The sequence below is a fragment of the Salvelinus alpinus genome, chromosome 11, assembly GCF_045679555.1.
Source record: "Salvelinus alpinus chromosome 11, SLU_Salpinus.1, whole genome shotgun sequence".
Taxonomy (NCBI): domain Eukaryota; kingdom Metazoa; phylum Chordata; class Actinopteri; order Salmoniformes; family Salmonidae; genus Salvelinus; species Salvelinus alpinus.
In genome coordinates this window covers 2,388,534-2,414,373 of record NC_092096.1, presented here as the reverse complement: position 1 = coordinate 2,414,373, position 25,840 = coordinate 2,388,534, and the positions used below count along the sequence as shown (strand labels likewise).

At 41.9% G+C, this 25,840-nt stretch overlaps 1 protein-coding gene across 2 annotated transcripts in view; it reads right to left on the bottom strand.

Annotated features, from left to right (window-relative positions):
* Window positions 1-1,482: 1,482 nt before the first annotated feature.
* The window catches only part of LOC139533466 (globoside alpha-1,3-N-acetylgalactosaminyltransferase 1-like), a 72,010-nt gene continuing 47,652 nt past the window's right edge, over window positions 1,483-25,840 (bottom strand). For both annotated transcript variants that reach the window (XM_071331504.1, XM_071331505.1), the window contains 4 exons: window positions 16,796-16,849; window positions 13,164-13,196; window positions 12,541-12,675; window positions 1,483-2,597 (listed from right to left, as the gene is read on the bottom strand). In XM_071331504.1, coding sequence (XP_071187605.1) covers window positions 1,907-2,597; window positions 12,541-12,675; window positions 13,164-13,196; window positions 16,796-16,849 — 913 coding nt within the window. In that variant the 3' untranslated portion in view covers window positions 1,483-1,906. The remainder of the gene's footprint in view (window positions 2,598-12,540; window positions 12,676-13,163; window positions 13,197-16,795; window positions 16,850-25,840) is intronic.

Genomic DNA, 25,840 nt, shown 5'->3' with positions numbered 1-25,840 from the left:
GGAGGAGGTGGTGTGGTGGTGCTTTGCTGTGACACTGGAATTTAAGATACACTTGACCAGCATGGCTACCACAGCATTCTGCAGCAATACACCATCCCATCTGGTTTGCTTTTAGTGGGACTATAATTTGTTTTTCAACAGGACAATGACTCGACACACCTCCAGGCTGTGTAAGGACTATTTGACCAAGAATGAGAGTAATGGAGTGCTGCATCAGATGACCTGGCCTCCGCAATCACCCAACCTCAACCCAATTGAGATGGTTTGGGATGAGTTGGACCGCAGAGTGAAGGAACAGCAGCCAACAAGAGCTCAGTATATGTGGGAACCCAAGACTGTTGGAAAAGCATTCCAGGTGAAGCTGGTTGAGAGAATCTCAAGAGTATGTAAAGCTGTCATCAAGACAAAGGGTGGCTACTTTGAAGAATCAAAAATCACAAATATATTTTGATTTGTTTAACACTTTGTTTTACTACACGATGCCATATGAGTTATTTCATAGTTTTGATGCCTTCATTATTATTCTACAATGTAGAAAACAGTAAAAATTAAGAAAAACCCTTGAACGAGAAGGTGTCCAAACTTTTGACTTGTACTGTACATATTTACACATTGGTCTATGAGGGTCTGTACATCCTACCATGTCTCCCATCTCAAGCTGGTTATTACCAGTCCCTTCTCTCTCCACATTGGTTATCCCTTACATAACATTGATTATCTCTTACATAACATTGGTTATCCCTTACATAACATTGATTATCTCTTACATAACATTGATTATCCCTTACATACCATTGATTATCTCTTACATAACATTGAATATCCCTTACATAATATTGATTATCCCTTACATAACATTGATTATCTCTTACATAACATTGGTTATCCCTTACATAACATTGATTATCCCTTACATAACATGGATTATCTCTTACATAACATTGATTATCCCTTACATAACATGGATTATCCCTTACATAACATTGATTATATCTTACATAACATTGATTAGATGGTACAACTTGAATTGAAGGATTTCCCCTTTTGCCTTGACATTGGCAGGATGCTTTTACACAAGGAAGTGAATCCTCCATAATACCTTTTTAAAGGGGTATTTTTCTTTGTTTTCATGTTTGTTTTCATGTTTGTTTTCATGTTTGTTTTCATGTTTGTTTTCATGTTTGTGTTCATACTGTTTACAGTATATGTCTAGTGGTCAGAGGTTGTTTCTGGACTGGAATGCCAGCTCCACGTTGACCTTCTGCCAATGTTATTCTTAACAGAAATTCAGTCAACCACTGGGTCTTGTCTGATCTACACATCTATAGATGGAACCGGTGCAATATTCCCTATTTCTCCATCTCTCTACTAAACCACTGGTTTGTTACTCATACACCGCATATGGTTGTCACATGGATAGATGTAGTTTTTAGTTAGACTTTAGAAAACATAACAAGTAGTGAAATAACACAAACATTCTGAAAGAGGTTAAAACTTTATTTTAAAGAAAAATATAATAATAATCGTAATATTTTATTAGACATATTTATTGAGATTGTTCCCAGTAATCAACATACACAGTAGATAGGCTACAGAATACAGGATGAAACAATTATATTTTCCTCTAAGTGGAGAACGTTATGATCCCCAAACTACAGCAGTGACTGATATACAGTACATTTTATGTCAGTGTAAATATTTCACCATGCCTTTCCCTAACCTAACCTTATGCCTTTCCCTAACCTAACCTTATGCCTTTCCCTAACCTAACCTTATGCCTTTCCCTAACCTAACCTTATGCCTTTCCCTAACCTAAACCCAAACCTCAGTGAAGCTATACCCAAACTTAACCTAACCATAACCAATTAAGTTTTTCTTCTGCCAGTCGAATATCCAATTCCTAGTCCTATACATTGGGACGAATTTCAGCATAGTTTTTAATGACAGTAGAGAAGCGAATTACTTTGACCTCTTTGGTTTTGGTCTTCGTGTCGTCCCACTGGTACTCTGGAGACAACAGCTTGCTGGGCTTGTTGTAAAGCAGGTACCTGTTGAGGTGACTCTCCTCCTGCCAGGCAGCCTCGATGGAATTCCTCGCGTCCTCTTCAAGCTGGTTACGACATACCTTTGTTAGTGTGTACACATCCTCCACGAACCCTCCGAACACAGCCCCGGCGTAGTAGTAGTCTCCCTCATCCATGGGGATGTAGGCTGTCGAGGCTGGACGCCGTTCGTATGTGAAGTGGTCACGGGTCGCCTGGTAAAACCATGGGTGAATCACAGCAACCAGCCTGCCCAGAGACTCGGCCCCCCAGCGAGCGTGGAACTTGCTGTCCACGTCCAGACAGAATATGTAGTCGGCCTCCCTGCTGATCTGACGTTCGATGGCTGTCTGGATGATCTCCATCCTCCGGGCTGATATCTCCTGCCAGCGGTTTGAACCTGGGACCTGGATCACACTCAAATGTCTCCCCTGGGACATGTTGACTGATGGAACATCGTCGGGACGATCTGTGAAAACATAGTAGCGCACTCTGAAGTCGACCATGAAGTGCTTCTCTGCTGTCTCCAGGAAATCTCGGAGAAAGCGAACGTATCTGTCAGAATTTAAGACACACAAAAGAGAACGATGATTAAGTTCCTCGCCCAAGGACACAACGGCAGTTGGTGGCACCTGAGATTCTGATGCCAGAAACCCTCCGACTGCATCCTTTTTAGTGGGACAGAATCCTGAGCTTTTATGACCTACAGTGGTTCTTCCTTTTAAAGTTATGCCGCGACCGTTAGTGGTAGATGGGGTCATTCAGTCATTGCACCATACTGACACAAGGGGGGTGTTAGAATGCTGATCTATCAGTAGTCTAAACTGTTGCACAAATTGACTGTCTTCTTGTAAATGAATGGAGGTGTTTTCAGTCTGAGAGTCTCTGTTCTCTGGCAGTAGAGTCCTGCGTCAGGAAATAACAAGAACAACTGTCGGTGGTTCTGGAGTTAAGAGAGAACGACGGTAAATACAATGGGGGAATTACACTTGACATGTGGACTGACGATTTTCGAAAAATAGACATGGTGGGGCTTTTGGTTTCTCTCTAAAAACAGAAATAAATCATTCAAAATAGCGATCTGGCTTTATTTACCACCGTGTGAAATAGTGATAGCCCCTCTATATAATTTGAGTTTCTGAAACACGGAGTCCTTCTTTGCTGATGTGAAGAAGAAACGGAAGGAAAGAGTCCAGCGAGGATTTGTCAGCATAAAGCTGAGTGACCCACTCATTCATGGCTTTGGATCAGAATAAATAAGGACCAACATTCATTCTGATAGTCTTTAATAAAGAAATGTTTTGACTGTTTTGACCAATTTAATCATGTTAACATTCCCAGAAGGCATGGATTATTGTAACCTACTTCAGGACTTAAACCTGTTTAACCTTCTGAATTAAAGATTATATTGAAGATAGAACTCTTATTGAGTTCCGAGAGCCGATCTGTTATCTAACGATTATTATTGGGGTAGCAGGTAGCCTAGTGGTTAGAGTGTTGGGCCAGTAACTGAAAGGTTTCTAGATCAAATCCCCGAGTTGACAAGGTAAAAATCTGTCATTCTGCCCCTGAACAAGGCAGTTAACCCACTGTTCCTAGGCTGTCATTGTAAATAAGAATTTGTTCTGAACTGACTTGCCTGGTTAAATAAATAAAAATATATTATTATTATTAACTCTGCATTATAATTATATAAAAGACCCTATGTAAGGTTTTATATTTTTAAATCAATATCACAGACCAGATTTGCCCTAACGAAAAATGCCCCTTAGATATTAACTTAGAATCTTCTAATCCTCTAAATGTAATTATATCTACAGGGCCAGTTTATTGATCTGCAAGTTCATTTAGAATCCGCCTCTTAATAATATCCTGTTTGGGATAGGGGGCAGCATTTTCACTTTTGGATGAATTGGTGCCCATAGTGAACTCCCTCCTACTCTGTCCCAGATGATAATATATGCATAGTATTATTACTATTGGATAGAAAACCCTCTGAAGTTTCTAAAACTGTTTGAATTATGTCTGTGAGTATAACAGAACTCATATGGCAGGTAAACTTCCAAACAGGAAGTGAGAATTCTGAGAAGGGTCGATGTGAAAGTCATCGCCTATTCAATTCCTTGTAATATATGGATATGTTTGCACTTCCTACGCCTTCCACTAGGTGTCAACAGTCAGTAGAACGTGGAATGAAGCCTCTAGTGTGATGTGGGGCCGGATGGGAGTTATTTGAGTCAGTGGTCTGGCAGAATGCTAGTTCCTGGTCATGCGCGCTAGTCATGGAATGGTCATGTATGCCATTACTTATACAGACATGAAGAAATGCTCCGGTTGGAACGTTATTGGATATATATGATAACAACATCCTGAAGATTGATTCTCTACTTAATTTGACCAGTTTATTCAACCTGGAATATAACTTTTTGAAGTTTTCGTCCGAGTTCGCCTGGACCGGCGCCAGTGTTTGGACATGTGAACTAAGTTGCTAATTGGACATAAGTAATGGACATTATCGAACTAAACAACGATTTATTGTCGAACTAGGATTCCTGGCATTGCATTCTGATGAAGATAATCAAAGGTAAGGGAATATTTATGATGTAATTTCGTATTTCTGTTGACAGAAATTTTGTTAAATCTGAGCGCCGTCTCAGATTATTGGTGTGCTTTTTACTAAAGTTTTTTAAAAATCTGACACAGCGGTTGCATTAAGAACAAGTGTATCTTTAATTATATGTAAAACATGTATCTTTCATCAAAGTTTATGATGAGTATTTCTGTTATTGGTTTTGTGCATGCTACCTGTGCTGTGAAAAATGTCTGTCCTTTTTTGTATTTGGTGGTGAGCTAACATAAATATACGTGGTGTTTTCGCTGTAAAACATTTAAAAAATCGGACATGTTGGCTGGATTCACAAGATGTGTATCTTTCATCAGATCAAGTTATACACTCCATTTCTTCTCTCACTCCCTATTGACATCTAGTGGAAGGCGTATGAGGTGCATGTATACTAATACATATCAAGCACATTTATAGGCAGGCCCTAGAACAGAGCATCGATTTCAGATTTTCCACTTCCTGTCAGGAAATTTGCTGCAAAATGAGTTCTGTTTTACTCACAGATATAATTCAAACGGTTTTAGAAACTAGAGAGTGTTTTCTATCCAATAGTAATAATAATATGCATATTGTACGAGCAAGAATTGAGTACGAGGCCATTTGAAATGGGCACCTTTTATCCAGGCTACTCAATACTGCCCCTGCAGCCCAAAGAAGTTAAGACCAAGAAACTATTGGCACCATTGATAAAGATGAACAAAAATGATTAAACAAAATGTACACAAATACTGAGCTACACTATATATACAAAAGTATGTGGACACCACTTCAAACTAGTGGTTTTGGCTATTTCAGCCACACCCGTTGCTGACAGGTGTATAAAATCGAACGAACAGCCATACAATCTCAATAGGAGAACATTGGTAGTAGAATGGCCTTACTGAAGAGTTCAGTCGTCGTCACCACCGGTCTACTAGCTGTCACCAATCCCTTTTCCCTTTTCTGTTTGTTTTGTCTGTTTAGTTGGGCTATTTAAGCCGGTAGGCTATTTCTTCCCTGTGCGTAATAAACGCTATCCTGAACTTTCTGCCTCCTGCGCCTGACTCCGCACCCACTACGCCCAGAGCGTTACAGTGACTTTCAAGCTCACAGGACGGGATCGCTGAGTGCTGAAGCGCGTAGCGCATAAAAATAGTGTTCTCTGTAGTGATGAATCACACTTTACCATCTGGCAGTCCGACGGACGATTCTGAGTTTGGAGGATGCCAGGAGACACCCTGGTTCGAATTAAGGCTGTATCACAACCGGCCGTGATTGGGAGTCCCACAGGGCGGCGCACAATTGGCCCAGCATTGTTCGGGCTTGTCCGGTGTAGGCCGTCATTGTAAATAAGAATTTGTTCTTAACTGACTTGCCTACCTAAATACAGGTTAAATAAATAAACAATTTAAATATAAAACATTTGCAAAGTTTAAGACTGATCCAATGAACCATTGCATTACTGTTCAAAATGTTGTAAAATAACCGAGCTCTAAAGCAAGCTTCCAGAAAATTGGAACGGAAATGGCGTTACACCAAACTGGAAGTCTTCCGACTAGCTTGGAAAGACAGTACCATGCAGTATCGAAGAGCCCTCACTGCTGCTCGATCATCCTATTTTCTTAATTGAGGAAAATAAGAACAATCCAAAATGTATATTTGATACTGTCTCAAAGTTTTGTAAAAATCAGCATTCACCAATAGAGGATAGCTTTCACTTCAGCAAACTTAAATTCATGAACTTCTTTGACGAAAAGATCATGATCATTAGAAAGCAAATTACGGACTGCTCTTTAAATCTGCGTATTCCTCCAAAGTTCAGTTGTCCTGAGTCTGCACAACACTGCCAGGACCTAGGATCAAGGGAGACACTGAAGTTTTTTAATGCTATATGTCCTGACACATTGATGAAAATAATCATGGCCTCTAAACCTTCAAGCTGCATACTGGACCCTATTCCAACTAAACTACTGAAAGAGCTGCTTCCTGTGCTTGGCCCTCCTATGTTGAACAAAAATCTGCCCAAACTCACCAAAACTGGTAGTAATAAAGCCTCTCTTGAAAAAGCCAACCCTTGACCCAGAAAATATAAAAAACTATTGACCTATATCGAATCTCGAATTCCTCTCAATTTTTTTTTGAAAAAGCTGTTGCGCAGCAACTCACTGCCTTCCTGAAGACAAACAATGTATACGAAACGCTTCAGTCTGGTTTTAGACCCCATCATAGCACTCAGACTGCACTTGTGAAGGTTGTAAATGACCTTTTAATAGCGTAAGACCGAGGCTCTGCATCTGTCCTCGTGCTCCTAGACATTAGCGCTGCTTTTGATACCATCGATAAACACATTCTGATAATGGAATTTATATGTTTAAATTAATGATTAGAATATTCCACCCTGAAACCTAACTGAAATAATTGTATGAAATTGATTAGAATCATAAAATTATTATTAATGATATGTGTAGTTTTAGTCAGTAAAATTATAATAAATGATGTGTGTAGTTTTAGTCAGAATTAGGGTAAAACAATATATTTGTACAATATGTCTTTATAATATCTTAAACACAATGTCTGAGAAAAATTTGGTGCCGACCTGGCTAGGGGCCTCTGAGAGATTTGGGAGAGGGCAGGGAGTACTTCTCACGGTCTCCCTAATCTTTGTCGGCTGGGTAGTGATACAGTATGTGCGTAGGATACCTGCTGTTTGTGTGTGAAGGTATGTGCATAAGGAGCCAGTATAAAATGTTTTGTACAACGGAGGAGGACGTCGTGAATAAACATTTTGGCTAGCTGGGACTCTGTTTCATTCAACCATAATCTTACAAATTCTGGGTTGCAGACTGAGCAGTTTAATTGAAGTTCAGTTTATGAACATTGATAACATAATTCACTTAACACGTTCTTTTGGAGAGATTGGAAACCCAAATTGGTCTACACGGACAAGATCTGACCTGGTTCAGATCTTATCTCTCGGGAAGATATCAGTTTGTCTCTGTAGGTGGTTTGTCCTCTGACAAATCAACTGTACATTTCCGTGTTCCTGAAGGCTCCGTTTTAGGACCACTATTGTTTTCACTATATATTTTACCTCTTGGTGATGTCATTCGGAAACATAATGTTAACTTTCACTGCTATGCGGATGACACACAGCTGTACATTTCAATGAAATATGGTGAAGCCCCAAAATTGCCCTCCCTGGAAGCCTGTGTTTCAGACATTAGGAAGTGGATGGCGGCAAATGTTGGACTTTTAAACTCGCACAAAACCGAGATGCTAGTTCTAGGTCCCAAGAAACAAAGAGATCGTCTGTTGAATCTGACAATCTGACAATTAATCTTGATGTTTGTAGAGTCGTCTCAAATAAAACTGTGAAGGACCTTGGCGTTACTCTGGACCCTGATCTCTCTTTTGACGAACATATCAAGACTGTTTCAAGGACAGCTTTTTTTTCATCTAGGTAACATTTCAATAATCAGATACTCTCTGTCCAAAAATTATGCAGAAAAATGAATCCATGCTTTTGTTACTTCTAGGTTAGACTACTGCAATGCTCTACTATCTGGCTACCCGGATAAAGCACTAAATTAACTTCAGTTAGTGCTAAACACGGCTGCTAGAATCTTGACTAGAACCCCCAAAAAATATCATTTTACTCCAGTGCTAGCCTCTCTACACTGGCTTCCTGTTAAGACTAGGGCTGGTTACAAGGTTGTACTGCTAACCTACAAAGCATTACATGGGTTTGCTCCTACCTATCTTTCCGATTTGGTCCTGCCGTACATACCTACACGTACGCTACGGTCACAAGACGCAGGCCTCCTTACTGTCCCTAGAATGTCTAAGCAAACAGCTGGAGGCAGGGCTTTCTCCTATAGAGCTACATTTTTATGGATTGGTTTGCCTGTCCCTTTGAGAGATGCAGACTTGGTCTCGACCTTTAAGTCTATATTGAAGACTCATCTCTTCAGTAGATCCTATGATTGAGTGTAGTCTGGCCCAGGAGTGTGGAGGTGAACGGAAAGGCTCTGGAGCAACGAACCGCCTTGCTATCTCTGCCTGGCCGGTTCCCCTCTCTCCACTGGGATTCTCTGCCTCAAACCCTATTACAGGGGCTGAGTCACTGTCTTACTGGTGCTTTTCCATGCCGTCCCTAGGAGGGGTGAGTCACTTGAGTGGGTTAAGTCACTGACGTGATCTTCCTGTCCGGGTTGGCTCCCCCCCCTTGGGTTGTGCCGTGGCGGAGATCTTTGTGGGCTATACTCGGCCTTGTCTCAGGATAGTAAGTTGGTGGTTAAAGATATCCCTCTAGTGGTGTGGGGGCTGTGCTTTGGCAAAGTGGATGGGGTTATATCCTGCCTGTTTGGCCCTGTCCGGGGGTATCGTCGGATGGAGCCACAGTGTCTCCTGACCCCGCCTGTCTCAGCCTCCAGTATTTATGCTGCAGTAGTTTGTGTAGGGGGGCTAAGGTCAGTCTGTTGTATCTGGAGTATTTCTTCTGTCTTATCCGGTGTCCTGTGTGAATTTAAGTATTCTCTCTGTCTCTGTCTCTCTGTCTCTGTCTCTCGCTCTCTCGCGCTTGGATGGCAGTTTCAAATGGTCTGCCTGCGGCTATGGAACCCTGACCTGTTCGACGTGCTACCTGTCCCAGACCTGCTGTTTTCTACTCTCTAGAGACCGCAGGCGCGGTAGAGATACTCTGAATGATCGGCTATGAAAAGCCAACTGACATTTACTCCTGAGGTGCTGACCTGCTGCACCCTCGACAACTACTGTGATTATTATTATTTGACCCTGCTGGTCATCTATGAACATTTGAACATGTTGGCCATTTTCTGTTAAAATCTCCACCGGGCACAGCCAGAAGAGGACTGGCCACCCCTCATAGCCTGGTTCCTCTCTAGGTTTCTTCCTAGGTTCCGGCCTTTCATGGGAGTTTTTCCTAGCCACCGTGCTTCTACACCTGCATTGCTTGCTGTTTGGGGTTTTAGGCTGGGTTTCTGTACAGCACTTTGTGACATCAGCTGATGTACGAAGGGCTTTATAAATACATTTGATTGATTGATTGATAAATTGATTGTATAAAATCTGCCCAAATGTGCCAAATTGTTAAATTGATACATGTTCAAGTACATAACTGTAGAGAACATACACAAATGATATGGTAATAAAAATGTTTAGTTTACACACTCCCAGTAATGTCATAAATGATGGATAATTAGCTTCCCTACAGAAAATAAAATGCACGAATCACACATCTAGATGGGAGCCAGAGACAGCAGGGAGGTCAAACTGTCAACCCAGTTCCTACTTTGAATATAAAAATGGATTTTATCAAACAAAACTATGCTACATTTTTATCTCTGGGACCCTCAGGATGACAAATCAGAGCCAGAATACTGAATGTAAGTACATTATTTACCTTCAGAGGTGAATGTATCAAACCAGTTGCCGTGATACATTTTTGTTATTGTTGTGCACTCTCCTCAAACTACTGTAATATCTACTGTAAATTGGACAATGTAGTTAGATTAACAAGAATTTAAGTGTTATGCCAATATAAGACATGTCCATGTCCTGGGAAATGTTCCTGTTACTTACAATGTCATGCTAATCACATTAGCGCACGTTAGCTCAACCGTCCCGCGGGGGAGGGACACCCATCCTGTTAAGGGCCTTCTACACCTTTATTAAAAATACAAAAAAAAAAAATCATTTAAAATGTTATTGAATGTCTTCTATAATTTTAAATGATATTCTGATGAAATCTCTTCAGTTCGTATTGAAAAGGGTTCAGTTCTAAGTGGCGAAGTGGTCTAAGGCACTGTTGCCTGGGGTTACATGTTTTATCTGCCGTAACCAGGAGCCACATAGGGTAGCGCACAATTGGCCGTCCGGGTTAGGGGAGGGTTTGGTCTGGGCTTTTCCTAGGCTTATCACACTCTAGCAACTACTTGTGGCGGACCGGGCACCTGCAAGCTGACTTCGGTCATCAGTCGAACGGTGTTTCCTCCACAACATTGCTGCCAGTGTGTTAAGAAGTACTGCGGCTAGGCGGGTCATGTTTCGGAGCACGTCATGGGACCTTCGCCTCTGCCCATTAAGGAGTAGCAGCGATGAGACAAAGTCTAAACAAATGGGGGAAAAACTACAACAACCAAAAACATACAGTACCAGTCAAAAGTCTGGACACACCTACTCATTCAAGGGTTTTTCTATAATTTTAACTCTTTTCTATGTTGTAGAATAATAGTGAAGACATCAAAACTATGAAAAAACACATATGGAATCATGTAGTAACCAAAAAGTGTTAAACAAATCAAAATATATTTTATATTTGAAATTCTTCAAAGTAGCCACCCTTCACCTTGATGACAGCTTAGTATAAATAAAGAAAAACCCTTGAATGAGTGGGTGTGTCCAAACTTTTGACTGGTACTGTATATTTATAGGAAAGGTAACGAAGGGGAAGGGTTAACACTGAAGGAGAAAAAAAAGATCCAATCATGATTTTTTAGGGTGGTCTCCAGGTAGAGAAATCTAGCTAGCTAAGTCAGCCATTGACTAGGCCCTCAGAAGCAAGACAGAAGGCAACTGTATTGTGGCAAAATTTTGGAGTGACAGTTAATCAACTAGTCACAAAATCTAACTTCTGTCTTCTTAAAGGCCTAGACACGTCACTCCTGAGTGCGAAGAGCAGTAACCTAATTTCCCCAGGGTCTAGCTAGCTTTTGTTGTAGTGTGCAGCGGCTGCAGCCACAAGTGTCATCGAGGATGATTTTGCTAATTTGTTAAAGTGTCTGAACAGAGTGTTGGGCCACCACGAGCCACCAGAACAGCTCTAATGCACCTCTGCAAAGATTCTACAAGTGTCTGAACAGAGTGTTGGGCCACCACGAGCCACCAGAACAGCTCTAATGCACCTCTGCAAAGATTCTACAAGTGTCTGAACAGAGTGTTGGGCCACCACGAGCCACCAGAACAGCTCTAATGCACCTTAGCAAAGATTCTACAAGTGTCTGAAACTCTATAGGAGGGATGCAACACCATTCGTCATAATTTGGAGTTTTGTTGATGGTGGTAGAAAACGCCATCTCAGGCACCGCTTCATTTGGATTGAGATCTGGTGACTGAGATGGCCATGTCATATGGTTTACATCGTTTTCATGCTCATCAAACCATATAGTGACCACTTGTGCCCTGTGGATGGGGGCATTGTTGTTCTGGGGGCATAGCTGTGGTAGCAAAATTGCCCAGCGTTTTTATACATGACCGTTAGCATAATGGTTGGCTAATTGCTTAATTAACTCAGAATCCACACCTGTGTGGAAGCACCTTCATTCAATATACTTTGTATCCCTCATTCACTAGTGCTTTCCATTATTTTGTCAGTTACCTGTACATAACATAAGGGTTTAAGATGCCTTGCTCAAGGGCACAACGGCAGTATCAGGCACCTGAGATTCTGATGCCAGCAACCCTCTGTAACTGTATGGTCATTCTCATAGGACTGTATAGGACATATTGCAGTTCTTGACACAAACCTGTTCTGGGCGCCTACTACCATACCCTGTTCAAAGAAACTTAAATATTTTGTCTTGCCCATTCACCATTGGAATAGCACACATACACAATCCATGTCTTAAATGTGTCGAGGCTTAATAACAATCCTTCTTTAACCTGTCTCCTCCCCTTTGTCTACAACTGATTGAAGTGGATTTAACAAGTGACATCAATAAGTGATCATAGCTTCCACCTGGATTCACCTGGTCAGTCTGTTATGGAGAAAGCACGTGTTCATAATGTTTGGTACACTCAGTGTAGTTTCAATGTTGTAAAAGTATTGATAGTTTAACTTCCCTTTTGAACATTTGGGAAAAGTTGTAGGCTACTCACTTTCCAACGGCAAACACTGTGGTTGCTATGGTGAGGTTCATGGACTTGTAGATTATGTCGACGAGGTCAGGGTCAAAGGTTCCTTGCCAGACGATGGGTGCCAACCATGGGGTGACTGCCATCACATCAGTACGACTAAAGAAACAAAACAAGATCAAGCCTGACTGTGTTGTACTGATTATTACCTCAATGTTTACAGATATACAGATCAAGCCTGACTGTATTGTACTGATTATTACCTCAATGTTTACAGATATACAGATCAAGCCTGACTGTATTGTACTGATTATTACCTCAATGTTTACAGATATACAGATCAAGCCTGACTGTGTTGTACTGATTATTACCTCAATGTTTACAGATATACAGATCAAGCCTGACTGTGTTGTACTGATTATTACCTCAATGTTTACAGATATACAGATCAAGCCTGACTGTGTTGTACTGATTATTACCTCAATGTTTACAGATATACAGATCAAGCCTGACTGTGTTGTACTGATTATTATCTCAATAGTTTTGCAATTTAAGGTCCATGAAAAGACGTGTGGTATACTAGGCTACACGCTGATGTGGAAGATAACAATGATATGTAACTAACATAAGATAACAACACTACTCACCCCACCAAGACACTGGGCTGATTGTACAATAGCCTGGGAGAATAAAATGCAATTCATTAGTTAAAACCTCTCTAGGGTATGTGGGACGGTAGCGCAGGAGTAACAAAAAGCAGAAATAGAGATAAAATTAATCACTAACCTTTGATGATCTTCATCAGATGACACTCATAGGACTTCATGTTACACAATACATATATGTTTTGTTCGTTAAAGTTCATATTTATATACAAAAATCTGAGTTTAGGAGGGACGCTACTGTCTCACTTGGCAAAAAGCCAGAGAAAATGCAGAGCGCCAAATGCAAATTAATTACTATGAAAAATACTATAAAAATCGAACTTTCATTAAATCACACATGAAAGATACCAAATTAAAGCTACACTGGTTGTGAATTCAGCCAACATGTCAGAATTCAAAAAGGCTTTTCGGTGAAAGCAAACGATGCTATTATCTGAGGATAGCACAATAGTAAACAAAGACAGAGAAGCATATTTCAACCCTGCAGGCGCGACACAAAACGCAGAAATAAAAATATAATTCATGCCTTACCTTTGACGAGCTTCCATTGTTGGCACTCCAATATGTCTCATAAACATCACAAATTGTCCTTTTGTTCGATTTATTCCGTCGATATATATCCAAAATGTCCATTTATTTGGAGCGTTTAATCCAGAAAAACACCGGTTCCAACTTGCTCAAACGTGACTACAAAATATCCCCAAAAATGTCAAAATACTTTTGTAATACAACTTTAGGTATTTTTTAACGTTAATAATCGATAAAATTGAAGACGGGATGATCTGTGTTCAATACAGGATTAAAACCAACAATAGCTAGCTTTCTGGTCACGTGCTTCTATCTAACAGGACACTTCAAGTGACTCTCGTTCAAGATGGCCGTACTTCTTCATTACACAAAGGAATAACCTCAACCAATTTCTCAAGACTGCTGACATCCAGTGGAAGCGGTAGGAACTGCAAGCAGGTCCCTTAGAAATCTGGTTCCCCAATGAAAACTCATTGTAAAGAGAGTGACCTCAAAAAAAGAATTCTGAATGGTTTGTCCTCGGGGTTTCGCCTGCTAAATAAGTTATGTTATACTCACAGACATGATTAAAAAAGTTTTAGAAACTTCAGAGTGTTTTCTATCCCAATCTACTAATAATATGCATATCTTATCTTCTGGGGATGAGTAGCTGGCAGTTTTATTTGGGCATGCTTTTCATCCAAAATTCCGAATGCTGCCCCCTACCCTAGAGAAGTTAATCAACATCCACATCATCGGCACCCGGGGAACAGTGGGTTAACTGCCTTGCTCAGGAGCAGAACGACAGACAGGTTAACTTGGCGTTTTAGGGTACGGGGATTATGGTGGTCTGCTTGAAACATCTGGATATTACAGACTGGGCAAGGGAGAGGTTGAAAATGTCAGTGAAGATACTTGCTAGCTGGTCAGCGCATGCTCTGAGTACACGTCGTGGTAATCCATCCCGGCCCTGCAGCCTTGTGAATGTTAACCTGTTTAAAGGTCTTACTCACAATGGCTACGGAGAGTGTGATCACACAGTCGTCCGGGAACAGCTGGTGCTCTCATGCATGGTTCAGTGTTGCTTGCCTCGACGCGAGCATGAAGGCATTTAGCTCATCTGGTAGGCTTGCGTCACTGGTGCAGCTTGCGGCTGGGTTTCCCTTTGTAATCCGTAATAGTTAGCAAGCCCTGCCACATCTGACGGTGTAGTAGGATTCAATCTTAATCCTGTATTGATGCTTTGCCTGTTTGATGGTTCGTTGGAGGGCTTCGTGAGGCTTCTTATAGGTGTCTGCATTTGTGTTCTGCTCCTTGAAAGCGGCAGCTCTAGCCTTTAGCTCAGTGCAGATGTTGCCTGTAATTCATGGCTTTCGTTTAGGATATGTTAGTATATGTACGTACAGTCACTGTGGGGACTACGTCGTCGATGCATATTCCAATCGGTGCTAGAAAAACAGTCCTGAAACTTAGTGTCTGCTTCATCGTCACACTTCCGTATTGAGCGCATCGCTAGTACTTCCTGTTTTGAGTTTTTGCTTGTCTGTTGATAAATTTATTTTGTCTGCTTGAGATTGGAGTCTGCGGTTTGATGGCTGGTCTGGTGGAATAGTTAACTGTTTGTCTGTGTCCTTGTGTTGGGGAAGGGGTTGGGTCTGGTGGAATAGTTAACTGTTTGTCTGTGTCCTTGTGTTGGGGAAGGGGTTGGGTCTGGCGGAATAGTTAACTGTTTGTCTGTTTCCTTGTGTTGGGGAAGGGGTTGGGTCTGGTGGAATAGTTAACTGTTTGTCTGTGTCCTTGTGTTGGGGAAGGGGAAGGGGTTGGGTCTGGTGGAATAGTTAACTGTTTGTCTGTGTCCTTGTGTAGGGGAAGGGGTTGGGTCTGGTGGAATAGTTAACTGTTTGTCTGTGTCCTTGTGTTGGGGAAGGGGAAGGGTCTGGTGGAATAGTTAACTGTTTGTCTGTGTCCTTGTGTTGGGGAAGGGGAAGGGGAAGGGTCTAGTGGAATAGTTAACTGTTTGTATGTTTCCTTGTGTTGGGGAAGGGGAAGGGGTTGGGTCTGGTGGAATAGTTAACTGTTTGTCTGTGTCCTTGTGTTGGGGAAGGGGAAGGGGTTGGGTCTGGTGGAATAGTTAACTGTTTGTATGTTTCCTTTTGTTGGGGAAGGGGAAGGGGTTGGGTCTGGTGGAATAGTTAACTGTTTGTATGTTTCCTTGTGTTGGGAAGGGGAAGGGGTTGGGTCTGGGCTGGCTGTTGTTGGATGGAGATGGCATTTGTAGTTGGTCTGTGTCCTTGTGTTGGGGGAGAGGTGGGATCTATTGTACCCAATGAGTGAAAAGTATCCCATCCTCTCAACCCCATGCCCTCTTCAACTTACTCTCCAACACTTTGGGGATAACGTGATATATTTACATGCTGGTAACAGGTAGCCTTGTAGCATTATTAAGACTTGTCATGTGATCACTGACAGGAATAAGTCGCTAATGTAATCTTCACTGACCAAAATGAGAATGGATTGTGTTTGTGATGAATCGTTGCTCATCAAACATCACAAACATATTCTTACAAAACTGATGTCTGCAGCATCAGGGGATGTCATTATGTTCATACGTGTAATAGATCTTCAATGATCTATTCCAAATCTGGTTTAATAATAATATCAACATTACATATGTGTAATTTGACATCTGCAGTCATAAATCACAACTTGTGTAATGTTTTACCTGACATTACGTAATCTGTTGTAAACAGACATCAATCACATACAACCTCTAACATAGTCTTAATTAACATAACTAAAGCCCACAGCCACTGGAGGACACACCCCTACCTAATTACCAACCCCCCCAAATCAGTTTTCCACCAACCTCATGTTTACATCCATGGGTTAAACCACGTGGATGAAAAAACGACATGGAAATTCCACTAATTTAAAAAAGTTCAAATGTGTTTTTGTTAGAGAAATCGTAGCGGACGTACTCAGAGCCAGATTCATTGCGGTGAAGAAACGAACGTCCATGGGCGTGGCTTAGAGTTTGGCCAGGAGCATGTAGTTTGGGTAGCCAGCCAAAATAGTGAACGATGGTACAGTAAAATACAGATACCCACCTTTCCGGAGAGACGATGTTCTGTACTCTGCTCCTGAATATGGGCTTACTCAGACTGTATGAATAGAAAGACATAGTAAAATGATTAATGATGGCTGTACAGTAAACATAATACACATACTGAATCTATTGTTACTATTATCTATGCCCGCTACATAGACCATCAGACTGTTAAATAGCCATCACTAGCCAGCTACCACCCGGTTACTCAACCCTGTACCTTAGAGGCTGCTGCCCTATATACATATTCATGGAATCACTGGCCACTTTAATAATGGAACACTAGTCACTTGAATAATGTTTATATTCTGCTTTACTCGTCTCATATGTATATACTGTATTCTATTCTACTGTATTTTAGTCAATGCCACTCTGACATTGCTAATTATAATATTCATATATTTCTTATTTCCATTCTTTTTTTTTTAGATGTGTGTATTGTTGTGAATTGTTGGATACTACTGAACTGTTGGAACTAGGAACACAAGCATTTCACTACATCCGCAATAACATCTGCTAAATATGTGTTTGTGACCAATAACATTTGATTTGATTAATAGTGATGGGCACCGATATGGAAACTCTATATCAATGTCAGCTACATTTTTTTCAAGCTGATATCAATATCATATCGATTTTATGAATAACCAATTTAAATATCATATTGGTTTTATGAATAACCAATTTAAATATCATATTGGTTTTATGAATAACCAATTTAAATATCATATTGGTTTTATGAATAACCTATTTAAATATCATATTGGTTTTATGAATAACCAATTTAAATATCATATTGGTTTTATGAATAACCAATTTAAATATCATATTGGTTTTATGAATAACCTATTTAAATATCATATTGGTTTTATGAATAACCAATTTAAATATCATATTGGTTTTATGAATAACCTATTTAAATATCATATTGGTTTTATGAATAACCAATTTAAATATCATATTGGTTTTATGAATAACCAATTTAAATATCATATTGGTTTTATGAATAACCTGAGGCTGTGCTAGCGAATCGGAAGCCTTTTCCCTGGAGCTAAACAACAAATGATGTTACAGAGACAAGATCGAAGTCTGTCGTTGCCAAATGTTTTCCTTCCAAGTTTTTTTTTTCTCATTCCAAGTAGAATAGCAGCCTTTTTGATAATTATAATAGTAAAAACATTGTATCTAAAAATTATAAAACAAAATTAATCCTGAACACTTAGCTAACTCTCTGTTCCGGACGGCTGTGTGATCAAGCTCTCCGTAGCCGACGTGAGTAAGACCTTCAAACAGGTCAACATGCACAAGGCTGCGGGGCCAGACGGATTACCAGGACGTGTGTTCCGGGCATGTGCTGACCATCTGGAAGGTTTCTTCACTGACATTTTCAACATGTCCCTGATTGAGTCTGTAATACCAACATGTTTCAAGCAGACCACTGTGCCCAAGAACACGAAGGCAACCTGCCTAAATGACTACAGACCCATAGCACTCACGTCCCTAGCCATGAAGTGCTTTGAAATGCTGGTAATGGCTCACATCAACACCATTATCCCAGAAACCCTAGATCCACTCCAATTTGCATACCACCCAAACAGATCCACAGATGATGCAATCTCTATTGCACTCCACACTGGTCTTTCCCAGCTGGACAAAAGGAACACCTATGTGAGAATGCTGTTCATTGACTACAGCTCAGCGTTCAACACCATAGTGCCCTCAAAGCTCATCACTAAGCTAAGGATCCTGGGACTAAACACCTCCCTCTGCAACTGGATCCTGGACTTCCTGACGGGCCGCCCCCAGGTGGTGAGGGTAGGTAACAACACATCTGCCACGCTGATCCTCAACACTGGAGCCCCCCAGGGGTGGGTGCTCAGCTTGGTGTCCACATCACAAATAAAATATAAAGGTCCAAACACACCAAGACAGTCGTTAAGAGGGCATGACAAAGCCTATTCCCCTTCAAGAAACAAAAAAAATGTGGCATTGGTCCTCAGATCCTCAAAAGGTTCTACAGCTGCAACATCGAGAGCATCCTGACTGGTTGCATCACTGCCTGGTACGGCAATTGTTCGGTCTCCGACCGCAAGGCACTACAGAGGGTAGTGCGTATGGCCCAGTACATCAATGGGGCTAAGCTGCCTGCCATCCAGCACCTCTACACCAGGCGATGTCAGAGGAAGGCCCTAAAATTGTCAAAGACCCCAGCCATAGACTGTTCTCTCTACTACTGCATGGCAAGCAGTACCGGAGTGCCAAGTCTAGGACAAAAAGGCTTCTCAACAGTTTTTACCCCCAAGCCAAAAGGATTCTGAACAGGTAATCAAATGGCTACCTGGACTATTTGCATTGTGTGCCCCCCCCATTAGGACAACTGTATGCTGATTCCCCATTAGGACAACTGTATGCTGATTCCCCATTAGGACAACTGTATGCTGATTCCCCATTAGGACAACTGTATGCTGATTCCCCATTAGGACAACTGTATGCTAATTCTCCATTAGAACAACTGTATACTGATTCCCCATTAGGACAACTGTATGCTGATTCCCCATTAGGACAACTGTATGCTGATTCCCCATTAGGACAACTGTATGCTGATTCTCCATTAGGACAACTGTCTGCTGATTCCCCATTAGGACAACTGTATGCTGATTCTCCATTAGGACAACTGTATGCTGATTCCTCATTAGGACAACTGTCTGCTGATTCCCCATTAGGACAACTGTATGCTGATTCTCCATTAGGACAACTGTATGCTGATTCCCCATTAGGACAACTGTATGCTGATTCCCCATTAGGACAACTGTATGCTGATTCCCCATTAGGACAACTGTATGCTGATTCCTCATTAGGACAACTGTCTGCTGATTCCCCATTAGGACAACTGTATGCTGATTCTCCATTAGGACAACTGTATGCTGATTCCCCATTAGGACAACTGTATGCTGATTCCCCATTACGACAACTGTATGCTAATTCTCCATTAGGACAACTGTATACTGATTCCCCATTAGGACAACTGTATGCTGATTCCCCATTAGGACAACTGTATGCTGATTCCCCATTAGGACAACTGTATGCTGATTCTCCATTAGGACAACTGTCTGCTGATTCCCCATTAGGACAACTGTATACTGATTCCCCATTAGGACAACTGTGTGCTGATTTCCCATTAGGACAACTGTATGCTGATTCCCCATTAGGACAACTGTATGCTGATTCTCCATTAGGACAACTGTCTGCTGATTCCCCATTAGGACAACTGTATACTGATTCCCCATTAGGACAACTGTATGCTGATTCCCCATTAGGACAACTGTCTGCTGATTCCCCATTAGGACAACTGTATGCTGATTCCCCATTAGGACAACTGTCTGCTGATTCCCCATTAGGACAACTGTATGCTGATTCCCCATTAGGACAACTGTATGCTGATTCTCCATTAGGACAACTGTATGCTGATTCTCCATTAGGACAACTGTATGCTGATTCCCCATTAGGACAACTGTATGCTGATTCCCCATTAGGACAACTGCCTGCTGATTCTCCATTAGGACAACTGTATGCTGATTCTCCATTAGGACAACTGTCTGCTGATTCCCCATTAGGACAACTGTATGCTGATTCTCCATTAGGACAACTTTATACTGATTCCCCATTAGGACAACTGTATGCTGATTCCCCATTAGGACAACTGTATGCTGATTCCCCATTAGGACAACTGTATGCTGATTTTCCATTAGGACAACTGTATACTGATTCCCCATTAGGACAACTGTATGCTGATTCCCCATTAGGACAACTGTATGCTGATTCTCCATTAGGACAACTGTATACTGATTCCCCATTAGGACAACTGTGTGCTGATTCCCCATTAGGACAACTGTATGCTGATTCCCCATTAGGACAACTGTATGCTGATTCTCCATTAGGACAACTGTCTGCTGATTCCCCATTAGGACAACTGTATACTGATTCCCCATTAGGACAACTGTATGCTGATTCCCCATTAGGACAACTGTCTGCTGATTCCCCATTAGGACAACTGTCTGCTGATTCCCCATTAGGACAACTGTATACTGATTCCCCATTAGGACAACTGTATGCTGATTCTCCATTAGGACAACTGTATGCTGATTCTCCATTAGGACAACTGTATGCTGATTCCCCATTAGGACAACTGTATGCTGATTCCCCATTAGGACAACTGCCTGCTGATTCTCCATTAGGACAACTGTATGCTGATTCTCCATTAGGACAACTGTCTGCTGATTCCCCATTAGGACAACTGTATGCTGATTCTCCATTAGGACAACTTTATACTGATTCCCCATTAGGACAACTGTATGCTGATTCCCCATTAGGACAACTGTATGCTGATTCCCCATTAGGACAACTGTATGCTGATTTTCCATTAGGACAACTGTATACTGATTCCCCATTAGGACAACTGTATGCTGATTCCCCATTAGGACAACTGTATGCTGATTCTCCATTAGGACAACTGTATACTGATTCCCCATTAGGACAACTGTATGCTGATTCCCCATTAGGACAACTGTATGCTGATTCCCCATTAGGACAACTGTATGCTGATTCTCCATTAGGACAACTGTCTGCTGATTCCCCATTAGGACAACTGTATGCTGAGTCCCCATTAGGACAACTGTATGCTGATTCTCCATTAGGACAACTGTCTGCTGATTCCCCATTAGGACAACTGTATACTGATTCCCCATTAGGACAACTGTATGCTGATTCCCCATTAGGACAACTGTATACTGATTCCCCATTAGGACAACTGTATACTGATTCCCCATTAGGACAACTGTCTGCTGATTCTCCATTAGGACAACTGCCTGCTGATTCTCCATTAGGACAACTGCCTGCTGATTCTCCATTAGGACAACTGTATGCCGATTCTCCATTAGGACAACTGTATGCCGATTCCTCATTAGGACAACTGTATGCCGATTCCCCATTAGGACAACTGTATGCCGATTCCCCATTAGGACAACTGTATGCCGATTCCCCATTAGGACAACTGTATGCCGGTTCCCCATTAGGACAACTGTATGCCGGTTCCCCATTAGGACAACTGTATGCCGGTTCCCCATTAGGACAACTGTATGCCGATTCCCCATTAGGACAACTGTATGCCGATTCCCCATTAGGACAACTGTATGCCGATTCCCCATTAGGACAACTGTATGCCGATTCCCCATTAGGACAACTGTATGCCGATTCCCCATTAGGACAACTGTATGCCGGTTCCCCATTAGGACAACTGTATGCCGGTTCCCCATTAGGACAACTGTATGCTGATTCTCCATTAGGACAACTGCCTGCTGATTCTCCATTAGGACAACTGTATGCTGATTCCTCATTAGGACAACTGTATGCTGATTCCCCATTAGGACAACTGTATGCTGATTCTCCATTAGGACAACTGTATACTGATTCCCCATTAGGACAACTGTATGCTGATTCTCCATTAGGACAACTGTATGCTGATTCCCCATTAGGACAACTGTATGCCGATTCCCCATTAGGACAACTGTATGCCGGTTCCCCATTAGGACAACTGTATGCCGGTTCCCCATTAGGACAACTGTATGCCGGTTCCCCATTAGGACAACTGTATGCCGGTTCCCCATTAGGACAACTGTATGCCGGTTCCCCATTAGGACAACTGTATGCCGATTCCCCATTAGGACAACTGTATGCCGATTCCCCATTAGGACAACTGTATGCTGATTCCCCATTAAGACAACTGTATGCTGATTCTCCATTAGGACAACTGTCTGCTGATTCCCCATTAGGACAACTGTATGCTGATTCTCCATTAGGACAACTGTATACTGATTCCCCATTAGGACAACTGTATGCTGATTCCCCATTAGGACAACTGTATGCTGATTCCCCATTAGGACAACTGTATGCTGATTCTCCATTAGGACAACTGTATACTGATTCCCCATTAGGACAACTGTATGCTGATTCCCCATTAGGACAACTGTATGCTGATTCTCCATTAGGACAACTGTATACTGATTCCCCATTAGGACAACTGTATGCTGATTCCCCATTAGGACAACTGTATGCTGATTCCCCATTAGGACAACTGTATGCTGATTCCCCATTAGGACAACTGTATGCTGATTCTCCATTAGGACAACTGTCTGCTGATTCCCCATTAAGACAACTGTGTGCTGATTCCCCATTAGGACAACTGTATGCTGATTCTCCATTAGGACAACTGCCTGCTGATTCTCCATTAGGACAACGGCCTGCTGATTCTCCATTAGGACAACTGTATGCTGATTCCTCATTAGGACAACTGTATGCTGATTCCCCATTAGGACAACTGTCTGCTGATTCTCCATTAGGACAACTGCCTGCTGATTCTCCATTAGGACAACTGTATGCTGATTCCCCATTAGGACAACTGTATGCTGATTCCCCATTAGGACAACTGCCTGCTGATTCTCCATTAGGACAACTGTATGCTGATTCCCCATTAGGACAACTGTATGCTGATTCTCCATTAGGACAACTGCCTGCTGATTCTCCATTAGGACAACTGCCTGCTGATTCTCCATTAGGACAACTGTATGCTGATTCCTCATTAGGACAACTGTATGCTGATTCCCCATTAGGACAACTGTCTGCTGATTCTCCATTAGGACAACTGCCTGCTGATTCTCCATTAGGACAACTGTATGCTGATTCCCCATTAGGACAACTGTATGCTGATTCCCCATTAGGACAACTGCCTGCTGATTCTCCATTAGGACAACTGTATGCTGATTCCTCATTAGGACAACTGTATGCTGATTCACCATTAGGACAACTGTATGCTGATTCTCCATTAGGACAACTGCCTGCTGATTCTCCATTAGGACAACTGTCTGCTGATTCCCCATTAGGACAACTGTATACTGATTCCCCATTAGGACAACTGTATGCTGATTCCCCATTAGGACAACTGTATACTGATTCCCCATTAGGACAACTGTATACTGATTCCCCATTAGGACAACTGTATGCCGATTCCCCATTAGGACAACTGTATGCCGATTCCCCATTAGGACAACTGTATGCCGATTCCCCATTAGGACAACTGTATGCCGATTCCCCATTAGGACAACTGTATGCCGGTTCCCCATTAGGACAACTGTATGCCGGTTCCCCATTAGGACAACTGTATGCCGGTTCCCCATTAGGACAACTGTATGCTGATTCTCCATTAGGACAACTGTATACTGAATCCCCATTAGGACAACTGTATGCTGATTCCCCATTAGGACAACTGTATGCTGATTCTCCATTAGGACAACTGTCTGCTGATTCCCCATTAGGACAACTGTATACTGATTCCCCATTAGGACAACTGTATGCTGATTCCCCATTAGGACAACTGTCTGCTGATTCCCCATTAGGACAACTGCCTGCTGATTCCCCATTAGGACAACTGTATACTGATTCCCCATTAGGACAACTGTATGCTGATTCTCCATTAGGACAACTGTATGCTGATTCCCCATTAGGACAACTGTATGCTGATTCCCCATTAGGACAACTGCCTGCTGATTCTCCATTAGGACAACTGTATGCTGATTCTCCATTAGGACAACTGTCTGCTGATTCCCCATTAGGACAACTGTATACTGATTCCCCATTAGGACAACTGTATGCTGATTCCCCATTAGGACAACTGTCTGCTGATTCCCCATTAGGACAACTGTATGCTGATTCCCCATTAGGACAACTGTATGCTGATTCCCCATTAGGACAACTGTATGCTGATTCTCCATTAGGACAACTGTATGCTGATTCCCCATTAGGACAACTGTATACTGATTCCCCATTAGGACAACTGTATGCTGATTCCCCATTAGGACAACTGTATACCGATACCCCATTAGGACAACTGTATACTGATTCCCCATTAGGACAACTGTCTGCTGATTCCTCATTAGGACAACTGTATGCTGATTCCTCATTAGGACAACTGTATGCTGATTCCCCATTAGGACAACTGTATGCTGATTCCCCTTTAGGACAACTGTATGCTGATTCCCCATTAGGACAACTGCCTGCTGATTCTCCATTAGGACAACTGTATACTGATTCTCCATTAGGACAACTGTATGCTGATTCCCCATTAGGACAACTGTATACTGATTCTCCATTAGGACAACTGTATGCTGATTCCCCATTAGGACAACTGTATGCTGATTCCCCTTTAGGACAACTGTATGCTGATTCCCCATTAGGACAACTGCCTTCTGATTCTCCATTAGGACAACTGTATGCTGATTCCCCATTAGGACAACTGTATGCTGATTCCCCATTAGGACAACTGTATGCTGATTCCCCATTAGGACAACTGTATGCTGATTCCCCATTAGGACAACTGTATGCTGATTCCCCATTAGGACAACTGTATGCTGATTCTCCATTAGGACAACTGTATACTGATTCTCCATTAGGACAACTGTATACTGATTCCCCATTAGGACAACTGTATGCTGATTCCCCATTAGGACAACTGTATGCTGATTCCCCATTAGGACAACTGTATGCTGATTCCCCATTAGGACAACTGTATGCTGATTCCCCATTAGGACAACTGTCTGCTGATTCCCCATTAGGACAACTGTCTGCTGATTCCCCATTAGGACAACTGTCTGCTGATTCCCCATTAGGACAACTGTATGCTGATTCCCCATTAGGACAACTGTATGCTGATTCCCCATTAGGACAACTGTATGCTGATTCCCCATTAGGACAACTGTATGCTGATTCCCCATTAGGACAACTGTCTGCTGATTCCCCATTAGGACAACTGTATACTGATTCCCCATTAGGACAACTGTATGCTGATTCCTCATTAGGACAACTGTCTGCTGATTCCCCATTAGGACAACTGTATACTGATTCCCCATTAGGACAACTGTATGCTGATTCCTCATTAGGACAACTGTCTGCTGATTCCCCATTAGGACAACTGTATACTGATTCCCCATTAGGACAA